The sequence below is a fragment of the Cervus canadensis genome, chromosome 16 (assembly GCF_019320065.1).
Source record: "Cervus canadensis isolate Bull #8, Minnesota chromosome 16, ASM1932006v1, whole genome shotgun sequence".
Taxonomy (NCBI): domain Eukaryota; kingdom Metazoa; phylum Chordata; class Mammalia; order Artiodactyla; family Cervidae; genus Cervus; species Cervus canadensis.
In genome coordinates this window covers 52,391,149-52,406,104 of record NC_057401.1, presented here as the reverse complement: position 1 = coordinate 52,406,104, position 14,956 = coordinate 52,391,149, and the positions used below count along the sequence as shown (strand labels likewise).

At 45.5% G+C, this 14,956-nt stretch overlaps 1 protein-coding gene across 1 annotated transcript; it reads left to right on the top strand.

Moving 5' to 3' along the window:
- The first annotated feature begins 6,517 nt into the window (after nt 1-6,517).
- LOC122454449 (transcription initiation factor TFIID subunit 11-like) lies at nt 6,518-7,470 on the top strand. Its single transcript, XM_043488933.1, has one exon. The coding sequence runs from the start codon at nt 6,599-6,601 to the stop codon at nt 7,208-7,210; it is 612 nt and encodes a 203-aa protein (XP_043344868.1). The 5' UTR covers nt 6,518-6,598; the 3' UTR covers nt 7,211-7,470.
- The last annotated feature ends 7,486 nt before the right edge of the window (nt 7,471-14,956 follow it).

Genomic DNA, 14,956 nt, shown 5'->3' with positions numbered 1-14,956 from the left:
CAATGAGAAGCAAAAGTATCTGTCAAGCTCTGCCAGGTCAGACTTGAACTACAAATTCTCTCCACTACTAAGCAGCTGCTGATATAGATTTTGTTTATTTATTTATTTTTTCAGGTCTTAATCCTTTCACAGGTCTTAATCCTTTCAGCTGCTGCTTTCAGCTGGGTTCCTCAGATTCTCACCAAAAGCATATATGGTTTAGGCATAAGCCAAAGATTTGAGGAAAATTTCTACGCAGGTTTAATAGAATTTCCTCTGTGTCTCCCTGCTTTCTGAAACTTTTCTTCCAATTTACTGCTCTGCCAGCAGCCCTAAACTCCAAAATTTGTGCTCTCTTCCCAATAGGGTATTGTTTATTGGTTGGTTTCTATTCTCTCCCCAGAATTTCTCTGAGAAGCAGCGATTTGAGTGATCCAGTTACAAGATAAGGAGTGTAAAAAAAGTGGTCTTCCCAGGTGCAACTAGTGGTAAGGAACCTGCCTGTCAATGCAGGAGACATAAGACCCATGGGTTTGATCCCCGAGTTGGGAAGATCTCCTGGAGGAGGGCATGGGCAACCCATTCTGGCATTCTTGCCTGGAGAATCCCATGGACAGAGAAGCCTGGCAGGCTATGGTCCATAGGGTAGCACAGAGTTGGACATGACTGAAATGATGACTTAGCACGCATGAACCAAAAGCTAGGAGACAGGCACGGAACAGATTCTGCCTCCAGAAGGAACCAACCCTACCGACATCCTGATCTGGGGCTTTTGGCTTCCTGAACCATGAAAGAATAAATCTCTGTCATTTTAAATAAAAAATAAAACAAAAAACCCACACAAAAGGCACTGTGCTGTGCCATGCTTCCTGTGATACCGACTAAACCTTAAAAACAAGCCATTTCCTACTCATTTTATTTTTTCTTTCTAAACAATTATAGAATGGAAAGATGTTACATGTCTTTAACATTTTGATATCTTGGTATTTAATAGTAAAAGAAATTCTTCTTAATTATTTTAAATTAGTTTTTCAGGAGCCAATTTGTTTTTCAGAACCCTTATTACTAAGGGGTTAGTTGCAGTTAGCTATATGGTCATACTATTTATGAATATACCTGAAGTGAAGTGAAGGGCTAGTTGCTCAGTCATGTCTGACTGAAAAGAACCCCACAGCCTGCCTCTGTCCATGGGATTTCCCAGGCAAGCATACTGGAGAGGATTGCCATTCCCTTTTCCAGGGGATCTCCCTGGCCCAGGGATCAAACCTGGGTCTCCTGCACTGTAGGCAGATTATTTACCATCTGAGACACCAAAAAAGTTTCATGAATATATCTGATATTTTTCTTTAGCCTCTAGTAAGAATTTTCTATTTGTTCACTTGTTTTGTATTTGAGAACAGATGCATTTCCAAGACCTATTGGGGTATTTTTTATTTTTGTTAATCAATGTAAAGGAAATAGACAATAATTAGAATAAAAGCTAACTTTCCCATCTGCAATAACCTGCTGATGTTTTCTGACCTCTTGTATTTTGTGACTATATGATGAGCAGCACATTGTGAAAGATGATAGGTTGAAATAGAGTCTGGGGACTTCAGTTTCAGATATTAACCTGGTTTGTGTGACTTGGTAGAGCCTCTTAACTTCTCTGGCCCTCAGTTTTCTACTCTATAAAATTTACAACTAAGGCTCTTTTGGCTCCAAAGAGTGATATAATTTAGTAAATATCTAAAGAGTCACATCTAACCCTTTGTGTCAGGAGGGAACCAAACATGTCTTTGTTGGGAAATCTCATGACACCCACCATGTTTTCACCTGGCAAGTAATTCTGGCACAGTTATCACCCACACCCAAACCTTTCTTTCCAGAATGGTAACACTGTGATTTGCTTTAGTCAGGGTTGTTATTCTTACTGGGGGAGCTATGACTGGGATAAAAAAAGGTAATTAAGCCTACCAAGAAAGGCTGATTTTGTTGGCGGTCTATAAGCCTAGGATTTAGGAACAATAGATGGGACAATGATGTGGTGTTTGGGAGCTGTTTTGCTTTGATCTGGGTATCATTCATAGGTTGAGCACAAGGCTATTTCCACTGATAGTTAAACATTTGGCAATTGCTGATCAGTAACAATGAACTAGATGTCCTATTGAAATACCATGGCTCAGTAGGCAGAACATTGATTGAATTAGAGTGTAAAAATATTTGTGTCTAAATGTGTCTATTTTGCTATTGATTGGCCTTGTGAATTTGTTTTTATCCTTCAGTATCTTGGTATATGTATGTATGTGTATCTGTATTGGTTTGCTCAAGGATGTAGATGCAGGAGATAGGATATCTTTGAAAAGATGAGTTTGAAATATGATAACTTATAATATGTAGAGGATTAACCTAAAGAGATGGTCACCATTTTTTTTAAAAATTCAGCAAACAAAAATGATAAAGAATATGAGAAAGCTGAATCATAGTATACATATATGTAAAGATAGCTGGGAAAAAGTATTTGAGATGTTTGAGAGCTCTGTCTTAAGAAAAACAACAAAAGATAATGTGAAAATGTAACAAAGGATAGTTAACTTATAGATTTGCTAGTCTATTATATATTGCTTTACTTTTACAATCTTTGGATAGTTTTAGTTACACAAGTTTAGTTCTCTGGGTTGTTAATCCATATTGCCAGTTTCTAAGCTAAATTCAAGGCCAAATTCTTTGAACATGTTTTCCAACATATCAGAACTTTGCACAGTCCACTTCTATTTTTCTATTTGGGATAAGTGCATGTCCTCTGGTAGGAATCTGTCTTCAGCGTGTGTGTGTGTGTGTGTGTGTGTGTGTGTGTGTGTGTGTGTGTGTGTGTGTGAGAGAGAGAGAGAGAGAGAGAGGGAGAGGGAGGATAATTTGATCATTAATTATTAGGCAACTATTTTCATGTACCTTCATTTAAGAACAAAGATACAGGTTAAACGTAAATTAGCTGATACTGGGAGTAAGATGGCTAGACAGTGATAATTCCTGAATCCTTCTAATCAGGCATATTTAATGGTATACAAGGAGTAATCCTGCTTATAGTTTTTCATGAAATAGGAGAATCTGTTTTATCAATAAGCTAAACTAATATTCTCTTTTGTTGCTTACTTGCCATAGCTCAAGTTTAAACCCCCTGTTCTAAAATGCTTTCCTCTGATTGTCATCAATAGGCCTAGTTCCAGTTTTATTTATTTCCTGCCACCACCTCTATTTGGGAGATGTTACGGTTCATTGCTTCTCATTCTGCTCTCAGTGCCTGAGTATTCTGCCCTGAGTCTCTGCCATACTAAAGTATAGAAGCATATTACATACTCTTTTTTCCCCAGAAAGAGTAAGTTCTTAAGCTTTCACTAAAATACACCCTTTCCTTGGGTAAAAACTTTAATTGGATAATGTTTTCATGCAGGGCTGGTGTCAGGCTCATTTGACCTGTGCAATTTCAACAGGCCCCATGATTAGAAGGACTCTGTCCTCGGTTTCACTATACTGTCTTACAGATTTAATAATTTTTGAATAAGAAGCCCCATATTTTAATCTTTAACTACTTTCTGAAAATTATACACTGTAATATCAGTCTTGTATCAAAATGGCATTAATATGAGATGCATAAGGTCATAGGATCACTTTAATTATATCCATTCCACTAGAGGTGAGAACTCAAAGCTATGCTCATTGTATGGATCATTAATGGTTTACATAAATGCTGTGTTTCATCTAAAGATTTTAAGCATTCACCCCACAATGGGACACAAACTGCAAATAGTAAGGACCTTCTCATACCAGTAAAATAAATGTTAAAAACTCTGATAGCAATGCTTTTACTTCATGATAATAAAATCTGAAAGAAATCTGAAGAAAGGCAATGATTTTGTCAATAGGTGTACTAATTTACTTCAATTTTAATACTGTGTCAGATAGTGGACTAGCTTTAATAGAAATCTCTTAGGAAATGAAAAACATGCATCATATTTTAGCTTTAAAGTACTACTGGAAGAAATCATAATATACTGAATAGTGATGTTAGAGTTATATGAAAAAATAGAACCAAAGGATACATATACATATATTAAAAATTTACTATAGGAAATAGCTCACATGATTATAAAGACTTAGAATTTCCTGAAATGCTATCTGCAAGTTGGAGAACCAAGAAAGTGTGTTGTATAATAAAACTAAGTCAAAAAGCTGAAAATAGGGAAAGCAAACGTGTAACCAAGAATCTGAGGTCAAAAGATTAAAAACCTGGTAAGACACCACGGATGTAACTACTGGAGTGTGTAGACCTGACATAATCTGTGATGTTTGAAGGAAAGAGAACATGGAAGTTACAGCTCAGGAGAAGAGACTAATTTAGTCATCCTATTTTTGGTCTAGTAGGGACATGAACAGATTGAATGATGCTCACCAAAGTAATGAAGGTTGATCTACTGTCTTCAGTCTATAGACACAAATATTTTCCAAAAACAAAACTACAGACAGTCTCAGAAATATTACATGCCACCTGACCAACAACTCCTTAACTGAGTCAAGTTGGTAAAACAAAAAGTTAATAAGCACAGTGCTCAAAACATCAATAACTTAGAAAATTTTAGATGAAAAGAGGTCTAGATCAAGGTATCACAGAGGTTGAAGTCTCAGAATCTCAAACAAATGACTAAGAACAAAGGCATCCATTACAGAGTGACGTGACTCCAACAGCTAGGGTGTCCTTCATAGAAGCGGTAGAGGTGTCTGGGATTCATCATCTGACAGAGCCAAGGTCACGCCAGGACACGGGGAGAAGTTGGTCAGGTGCATCAAAGGAAAGAGCCACAAACGCTGCTCCAACCCTGATCTGGGATGTGCCAGCCTCCAGAAGTGTGAGAAAATACACTGGCGTGGGTGAAGCCATCCATGACGTGAGGTCTTGCGGAAGAAAGGTGAGTACAGTGTGGAAACTGACTCTAGAAAGAAGGCAGTCATATGATCCTAAGGGGCAAGTATTCTTGTCCTGATTTTTAAGTTCTTGACTTTGGCCCAAAAGAGGCGACAGTGTGGGTACCCACAGGACAACCTGCTCACAGAGAAATCTGTGTTTGAAACTGCTGGAAGTAAGCAGCCACAATGCCCGACATGGTATTGGGAAGAAAGGTCAATGAATCGTGTCTGGTACCTCCAGACACAGGATAAGGAAGTCAGTCATCAGATCAAGACCAGAATAGCAAGCAGAATTTCAGAGGCATGATTACAGAGGGAAAGCAACCGATGGGGAAATGGTCAGAGATCTCAGCCATCTTTGCTCCATCGGGCTGGCGGGCCTACCTCATGCCCCAGGCCACACCAAGTTAATAGACCAGTCTCTTAATGCTCACAATTTCTTTCACCCTGATTCCCATACCTCCATAAGCAGGACTAGTAGTGTCTGCACTAGAAGGAAGAGAGTCATCAGGCCAAGTCCGGAAGGGCAGGTTGAACTCCAAAGGGATACTTACCATGGAAAAGGAACCAACGGGAAAATGGCCACAGATCTCAGCTGTCCCAGGATAGGGACACTGGGAAGAGACTTATGCCCTGGCGACCCTGAAAACCTCTACAGAGGCCAGGGATCTGGACAGAAGGTTGGACCAGGAGGAGCAGGTGGAGGTCAGAGACGGCCTATTCCTTCCCAGCCTGGCTCTACCGGGGGATGTGTGCCACAGAATAGAGCTCAGGGAGGGCGATTCCTCATGGCAGTGATGGACCTTGCAGAAAGGATGTGTAGAGGTGGCTTCTTCCCGAAGTGAACGTCTGTACCCACCCCCACCCACCCCCACCACAGCCACTCTACTCCTGGGTTGGATGTCTTGATCAGGATGGTAGGGGAAGTTTCGCCTGGGTGGGGAGTGGATTTGTATGGCTGGTGTTGGGGAATACGACGGAGAGAAGCAGGAGGGTGTTCAGAGGGGAAGGGAGTGGGAGGGGGTCTGATTGCAAGATGGAAGCCTCCCCCATAGGCCCGCCGACCTATTTTCATGTCTGTGCCTTGGGGGAGAGGATGGTCTGGGGCCACCCTGGAATGGCAAGAAAGTCTCCCAGAGTAGTGAACTCTCTGGGCTTTCTGGATTCGCCATCACCCTACAAGCCAGCCAGTCTGTTCTGAGCAGTAGTGGAGAGAGGATTTGGGCTGTTGGGCTGGCTCCTGGAAGGCTTTCAAAAGGCAGCTTTGAGAGACAGGTCTTCTGAGGACATGTCTACATTTCCATCGTGGCCCAAGATGAAGAGTTCAGAAACTCTGAGGCAGGAGGAATCCTGGGAGACTGCCGGTTGCCCGCTGGTGCCTGCGGCCCAGGGAGGCACACCCCGGCCCCGCCCCTTGCCTGGGGTAGTGGGAGGAGACCAGACCCCCTGTGCGGGTGGAGTGGGGGGTGGGGTGGGTGGTACAGAGGAATCATCTGACTTCCGGATGGGCGTGGCTTCAGGCCGAGCCTTATATAAAGAGGCTGGGGCCAGGCACATTTCCGGCGGATCCTGCCGCTAAGGGGATTGCTTTTGAGGGTGTTTTTCTGCTTCGGACTCAGCAGCAGGAAGGGCCCAGGGCTCTAGCTTTCTGAGCTAGGGTCTTTGACCCAGCGCTGTGATGGACAAGGCCAGGGCGTGGCTACCGGACCTAGGTGTGTCGCGGGAGACACCAGGCGTGCCCCTGGGACCGGAACCCAGAGACCCAGGCCGAATCCTGCCGCGGGACCCAGCCCAGGAAGCCCGGGAATCCTCTGACGAGGAAGGCGGTGAGCCTGCGCGTCAGGACTGCCCGCAGCGAAGGGCAGGTGAAGAGGCGGACTCCTCCTCACGTCCCCCTGTGGCCAAGAGACGGAAAGTGGACACCGAGGGCAAGAGAGGCATGCAACGGGAAGTGGATGAAGAGGAGGCCCAGAAGATGAGAACCCTTGTGGCTGCTATGAGCCAGGAGCAGCTGAACCGTTACCAAGTGTTTCGCTGCTCAGCCTTTCCCAAAGCCACCATCAAACGTCTGATCCAGGCCGTGGCCGGCACGCCGGTGTCCCAGAACGTGGTCATTGCCGTGTCCGGAATAGCCAAAGTGTTCGTCGGGGAGGTGGTGGAAGAGGCCCTAGACGTGTGTGAGAAGTGGGGCGAGAAGCCCCCACTCCAACCCAAACATCTGAGGGAGGCTGTTCGCAGGCTACGTGAAAAGGGGCAGATGCCCAGCACCAAGCCCAAGATCCTCTTCTAGGCTTGAGTCTGGAAGGGCCTGTTCCTGAGCAACCCGGCCCTCCGGCCGACCAGCCTCTTAACCCTCAGGCTTTCTTTCACTGTGTTCCCCATACTGCATCCCTGCCCCATCCCCGAGGCAGCTCCTGCATCCCGAGGACATTGCCACCAGGATGGGCCTTCACCAGGATGGATCAACTGCCTCAAAGGGGAGAGAAGACATCCAGCACAATTCGAGCTGTTCCTTTGAAAAGACCAGCAACATGCAGAAGCGTCTCTCATCTGGAGGCATGCCGAGGAGAGACCCGAGACCCAAAGTCTAATTCTTTGAGACACGACCTGCCACAACTCACCCGTGAGAACAGATTTGCCTGTTTACCAGAGAAGCTGAATGCATACACTGCAACCATGCCTGACTGGGAATGGTGGGTTCCCAGCCCACCAGGCCCTGGTGGGTTCACTCAGGGAATTCTAGCAAAGCCATCCAGCTGGCATATGAGCACCTCTGTGATATGCCGTCCAGGAGCCGGAAGCCCAGGAAATTCTTTCAAACTCACTGCGGGTGGGAAGTCTTGGTGTTCCTCTGCGGAGGCAAGGCCTTCCCCGGGGACACCAGACGACAATCTCTCACGCGGAGAGACGCCAATGTGCTTCAGTGCCCTTCAGCCAACCACGTCTGGCCGTGGGCAAGAGGAAGCCTAGTCTCTGGAAGTAATGGGATGTTTCCCAGGCGTCCGGGGCCGGCATGGCCTTCAAAGGCCTGTGAATGGGATCCCCAAGCCATCCGCGGTCCCGAAAGGAAACCTCACAGAATTCTTCCGTGGGTGGGGGTGGGGGTGTGAGATCTCAGTCTTGGACCAAGTCCCCCACTCACCAATTCCTGATCACATTTGGGCAGGCGGGGCCAGGCAAATGGATTAAGACCCTCTTACAAAGAACCAGAGCTAAGAGCCTCTCACCAGAAAGGTGAGGAAGCAGCGTAGCTCTCCCAGGTAGATCCGGGAAGAGGCAAGCCTCTGTCCTGTCCACACGCGGTTGCTCCATTGGGCCGGTGGGCCTACCTCATGCCCCAGGTCACTCCAAGTCAAGAGACGGAGTCCAGGAGTTCAGATCTGGAAAAAAGTCTCCTGTCCTCGGCAGATGGCCGATCAGAAAGTCAGGGCCTCGTGGACCTTCATTACCTTGGCGTCTTCATTCCCATGGGGGCCCTTCTACCTTGAGTTTCTCTCAAAGAGGGGGTACAGAGTGTGGTTCCATAGGACATGCTGTGCACACAGGACTCCTACCTCGCATCTGCCTTCCAAAATGCTGGAAGTCAGCAGCAACCAAACGCCCCTCAGAGCCTGGGGATGAAAGGTGAATGGATTGTGCGTGGCAACTGCATAAGCAGGACTAATACCGTCGGCACTCGAAGGAAGTGAGTCATCAGGCCAAGTCCGGAAGGGCAGGTTGAACCCCAAAGGCATACTTACCATGGGAAAGGAACCAACGGGGAAATGGCCACAGATCTCAGCCGTCCCAGGATAGGGACACTGGGGAGAGACTTAAGCCCTGGCGACCCTGAAAACCTCTACTGAGGCCAGGGATTCGGATAGAGGAATGGTGGACTAGGAGAAGTAGAGAGCAGGTGGAGGTCAGAGACAGACCATTCCTCCCCGGCCTGGCTCTACTGGGACGCATCTATCTGGATGCGTGCGTCGACTCCGGAGGCTTTGTGAAAACTCCAGGGAATAGAGTTCAGGGAGGGCGATTACTCATGGAAGTGATGAACCTTGGGGAAGAGGATGTGTAGAGGTGGCTTCTTCCCGAAGTGGACGTCTGTACCTTACCCACCCCCAACACTGCCACCCTACTTCTGGGTTGGATGTCTTGATCAGGATGGTAGGGGAAGGTTAGGCTGGGCGGGGAGTGGATTTGTGTGCCTGGCATGGGGGAATAAGAGGGAGAGAAGCAGGAGGGTGTTGAGAGAGGAGGGGGGATGGAAGAGGAAGCGGGGGACTGATTGCTTTTTCCCCTGGGCAAATTGAAGAGCCTTTCCAGAGCAAGATGGAAGCTTTCCCCATAGACCCACTGACCTATCTTCATGGCTGTGCCTTGGGGGAGAGGATGGTCTGGGGCCACCCTGGAATGGCAGGGAAGTCTCCTAGAGCATTGAACTCTCTGGGCTTTCTGGCTTCGCCATCACCCCACAAGCCAGCCAGCTTGTTTTGAGGAGCAGTGGAGAGAGGATTTGGGTTCTTGGGCTGGCTCCTGGAAGGCTTTCAAAAGGCAGCTTTGAGAGACAGGTCTTTTGAGGACACGTCTAGATTTCCATCGTGGCCCCAGTTGAAGGGTTCAGAAACTCTGAGGCAGGAGGAATCCTGGGAGACTGCCGGGGTTGGCCCTCCTGACGCCCAGGGCAGCACACCCCGGCCCCACCCCTTGCCTGGGGCAGTGGGAGGAGCCCAGGCGCCCCCCCCCGCCTCCCCCGTGCAGGGTTGGCTGAGGGGATTATCCCCTTTTGAGTGGGCGTGGCTTCAGGGCCCGACCCTTATATAAAGGGACTGGGCCCAGGCATATCTCAGGCAGATCCTTCCTCTGTGGATGCTGAGGCTGAGAGCGTTTCTTTCCCGCTGATTTTGCCTCAGGGAGGACCCAGGGCCCGAACTTTCTGAGCTAGCGGACTTGGTACCGGCGTTTGGATGGAGAAGGCCAGCGCATCTGGGAAGCACCAGGCGTGACCCCAGGCGCGGACCCCAGCCACCCAGGCCGTATCCTGCCGCGGGACCCAGCCTAGGAAGCCAGTGAGTCTTCTGACGAGGAACGTGGGGAGCTCAGGCGTCAGGACTGCCCGCAGCCAAGGGCAGGTGAAAAGGCAGACTCCGCCTCTCGTCCCCTTGTGGCCAAGAGACGGAAGAAAAGTGGACACCGAGGGCAAGAAAGCCAGGCAACGGGAAGTGGACGAAGAGGAGGCCCGGAAAATGAGAACCCTCGTGGTTGCTATGAGGGAGCAGCTGAGCTGTTATGAAGTGTTTCGCTGCTTAGCCTTCCCCAAAGCCACCATCCAACATTTGAACCAGGCTGTGACCGGCACGCCGGTGTCCTGATCGTAATCATAGCCATGTCCGGAATGGCCAAGGTCTTCGTCGGGGAGGTGGTGGAAGAGGCCCTGTTCCTGTTTGAGAAGTGAAGCGAGACGACTTCACTCCAACTCAAGCATCTGAGGGAGCCTGCATTCGCAGGCTGGGTGAAAAGGGGCAGATGCCCAGCACCGAGCACACGAAGGTCCTTTTCTTCTAGGCCTGAGTCCGGAAGGGCCTGTTTCCGAAGAACCAGACCCCCTGGCTCACCAGCCTCTTAACCCTCAGGCTTCATTCCACCCATGTCTCCCACTTCTCACCCATCCCTGAGGCCATTTCCATACCCTGTAACCTTCAGTTTGCCCAAAGAATGAAACAGTGTGTGTGCTCACAGGACAAACTATTAGCACACATAAGTTCGGTGCTAGAATGTTCCAAATTTTGGAATCATTTGTTACCCGGTGCATCCGGGGGCACCAGGAAGAAAGATCATTAAACTAGGGAGTGGTACGTCCGGACCGGGTTAGGAGGCAAGTAGTGTGGGCCCTCGGAGGAAATGAATCGTCTGGTCAAGATGAGATCTGCCAGTTAAGCTCCAAAGGCAAACGTTCCAAGGTAACTAAACCAGTCTCTGGTTGCAGGCACCCCATTGCTGTCCCTGGCCAACTTGCATGTTTATGTTCACAACCCGAACAATCCTTTTTCATGGTTGCCTGCATGACCGTTTCATCAGTTATTGCGCTCTTCTGTTTTGCTGAGTTGCATGGAGAATGACCTAATGTAGAGTGTCTTGTTTTTGATGGCAAAGACACTTTGTAGCTCTATCTTTCCCCATAGAAGTACAATATAATATAGAATGGTAGAAAGTCCTCTACTGTTAGTGCTTAGTTGGAACTGAATGGTGGGGAGAGCCATGGCTTTTCACATAGTTTGCCTTGGATGGAGGAGGCGGTTGAACTGAACTGGGATTTCCTTTTTTTCTCTGCAACGTTTGTGCTACCACATTAGTTCTACCTGTTTGCTGAATATAATCCAAATAATAAAGAGATGTGAATGATTATATGAGAGAGGGAATAGAAAGCAGACTCAATGGGAGCAAGGAAAGACCTTTATACTGGTGTTTCAAAGACTGAGACTGGCATGAAGAGTCATTATCTTCCTTAATATAGTGGCCAAGAAAAAGCACCATATTTCTTTTAGCTCTGAAAATGGACATTACCCAGTTCCTTATGTGAAGATTTTAAAACATGAAGTTTATTATTATTATTATTTTCTGAGGTAATCCATACAGCTTGCATCTACTCAAACAAATGTTTTAGACCATTAATATTTATCTCTTGCATACAAATCTGTCCTTTCTTGAAGGAACATTTGTTGATTATTTGCCAAGACTAAGCACTGAGGATACAATATAAATAAGATATGGTTAAATAACAATTTACAGAGGATACTGTATTCAAGTAGCATGTAAAAGATAAATTGCATATATATTGCAACAAGCATTAAAGTAGAGGTATGGATAAAGTATTGTAGTTCAGTCATAGAAGGCTGGAGTAACTGCTTCTGCTTGCTATTTGATTTTGTGGGTGAAGTCGGAAGAGTCAAAGACTGAAAGGTAGAGAAAGGGGAGATAATAGAAAAGAATGTTCCAGCAAAGAGAAAGAGAACATGTATAGCCATGGCATAATGTGTGGGAGTGGAGTGATAGGAGAGATCCACCTCCAGAGGAAAGATGGAAGTTGATGATGATGATGGGGCATTCGGCTAAAATATAAGTGGGTAAAGAGGTGCTGGAAAAGACTCCCGAGAGTACCTTGAACAACAAGGAGGTCAAACCAGTCAATTTTAAGGGAAACCAACCCTGAATACTCATTGGAGGAACTGATGCTGAAGCTCCAGTATTTTCATCACCTGATGGAAAGAACCCATTCACTGGAAAACACCCTGATGCTAGGAAAGATTGAAGGCAAAAGGAGAAGAGGGCATCAGAGGATGGGAAGGCTGGATGGCATCACTGATCCAATGGACATTAACTTGGGAAAGCTTCAGGAGATGGTGAGGGACAGGAAGGCCTGGTGTGCTGCAGTCCATGGTGTTGCAAAGAGACATGACTGGGCAACTGAACAGCAACAAGAGGTGATGAACTTGGATGACCTTCATTATTTCAGCCTTGCCAACCTCTCCAACTTCTGTCATCTGCTACAGTTTCCCTGAAATGGAGGAATTTTTTCAGTCTCACGAGTCTTCTCACTTTGAAGCATTCATATATGCTGCATTTCTGTCTGAAAAGTGTGTTTCACTTGACTCTTCTTTCTTGCCTTTGTCCACACATAACATGCTTGGTAATCTGCTTCCTCTCATTTCCCAGATTAAGTTCAATTCAGAAAGACCTTCATTACACCTCTGACCTACTTAAAAATTGTGGGCTTCCGCTTGTTATCCTCATTTTAATTTTTTCTCATGATATTTGTCACAATTTAGAAGTATATAAATGATTTATAAAGCACATAATCTATCACTATTTTTGTTATCTTGGTTTTTACTTTCCTCGTTGACTTAAAATTCCCAACCAAGCTCCTAGAATATTTTTAGTCTCCTCAATATATTTCAGAATTCTATTAGTATTACTGTCTTCAGCTTCTGGTGCCCAGAGGAGAAATCAGGTTGAAGTATGAAATTTAGGATTATGTTTATAAAGATAAAATTTTAAATCCAGGAGGAGGGGAGAAATCACCTAGGAAGAAAATAAAAGGGTCAAGAGAACTCATGATACAGCTTGAGGATCATGTAGGCTCTGGTGGGAGATGGGTGAGGTCCAGCTTGGATACTAACTGGCTAAGATGCCAGGATGTCTTAAGGACACCTGATTTGATTTCTTCTCAGTGATCTAGACTAGATCATCAAAAACTCTTATCTAATGATGACATCTGCTTGTCCAAAAGGTACCTCGGTATCCACATGTCCGAAGCTCAATTCCTGGTCTTCCTCACCAAATAAATTTTTTCCTCCCTATGTTTCCTTCTTACCACTCAATCACTGTGCCAGTCAGAAATGTGGGTTATTTTTGACTCCTCTTTTTCTCTCATCTCTCTTCATACGTTACTCAGTACCAAATGTGATAGCATTTTGAAGCCTGTATAAAAAGTATCTGACAGAGAAATTATTTAGTTTGGATAATCAGGTATGTCTTTCCTGAAGAAATAGCTTTTGACCTGAAGTTGAAAGAATTATTTTCCTCATTTGAATGGAAGAATGGGGATGAAGGAAAGTGTCTCTAGAGAATTGAAACGTAGCCTTGAGTAAAATGCATAGTTGAAAAGAAAAAGGGACCCCAACGTGACTACAGCAGAGGGAACAAGAGAAAGTATAATATGGGAGGAGGTGGAGAGGGATGCAGGATCATATCATGGGGAATTTAGCATTGTAAAGATTCTGATTTTGAATGCAATAGGGCACAAGTGAAGCATTCCAAGCTGAGGGATGACCAGATTCAGTTAAAAATGTGCAAGATCATATTGGCTCCTCTGTGGACTAGGATGAAGGTGGCATATAAAAAGAGCTGTGGGAAAGCTACCTGGAAACTGCATGCACCCCTGTGATAAATGATTGTGGTTTGGACTGAGGTCCTCGCTATGGCAACAGAGACAAGTGGATAGATTCATATGTGAGTGGTAAAGTTGACCAGCAGTTCAAAATTTTGCTTTATCTGACACATTTGCTTAGACTTCCCACTACTTCCATTGTCTCATTCTCCTTCTAGTTGGCCAGAGTTCCTGCTATTGCACTTGCACACTGAATATCTTTTCTCCCCTTCCACTATATATTTTATTTTTTAAACTCTTTTTATTTTATATTGGGGGTATAGCCAATTAATGATGTTGTGATGGTTTCAGGTGAACAGTGAAGGGATTCTGTCATACACATACATGTATCCATTCTCCCCCAACTCTCCTCCCATCCAGGCTGCCACATGCCATTGAGCAGAGTTCCATGTGCCCTACAAGTAGGTACTTGTTTGTTATCCATTTGTACTCTGAATATCTATACTTTGGTCTGTACTTTGAACCTTTCCTTGGTGTAATCTCAATCTCTTTACTCAGTCTCAAGCTGCAAATATTTCTCAATATTTCTACCAACTGTTTAAATCATTATTTTCAGATATATTTTTTTCTTGGACTCTGTAACTTGATTATTCTCTTACTTTCCTACTGCATCTTCTCCTCTTCTTTCCACATTTACAAGATGCTCTTCAAGACCTACATCAAAGTTCATCATTACCATAAAATTATTCTGATTTTTTTTTTTAGCACCATATGACCTTTTCTTCCCCTAAAATCACGCATAAAATTGGGTGAGTTATTACCTGTTCACTCTGAGTACCGTATACTACTCTTTCTTGGTTATGTTCTGTATTTCAGAGCTGGTCCTTCCGGTGTGTTTGCCAATCTGCCTTGGCAAATGACTTCCCTCCATGTGAGGCTAATGGAAGGCAATGGAGGAAGACTGTAAAATGAGAGAAAATAGGAAGTCAGTTATAGATCCTAATATGCTTGTCCGAGTTGCTGATATTGGAGAAGACCTTACTGCTGCTAAAAGAGCTTTTGGAGCACCATCATCTTGAATCTGGTATCTCACATTTCAGAGAAGACAAATTGGTCACTAGAACCATAATCTCGAGTATACAGCAAAGACCACCACCTGGAAGGACG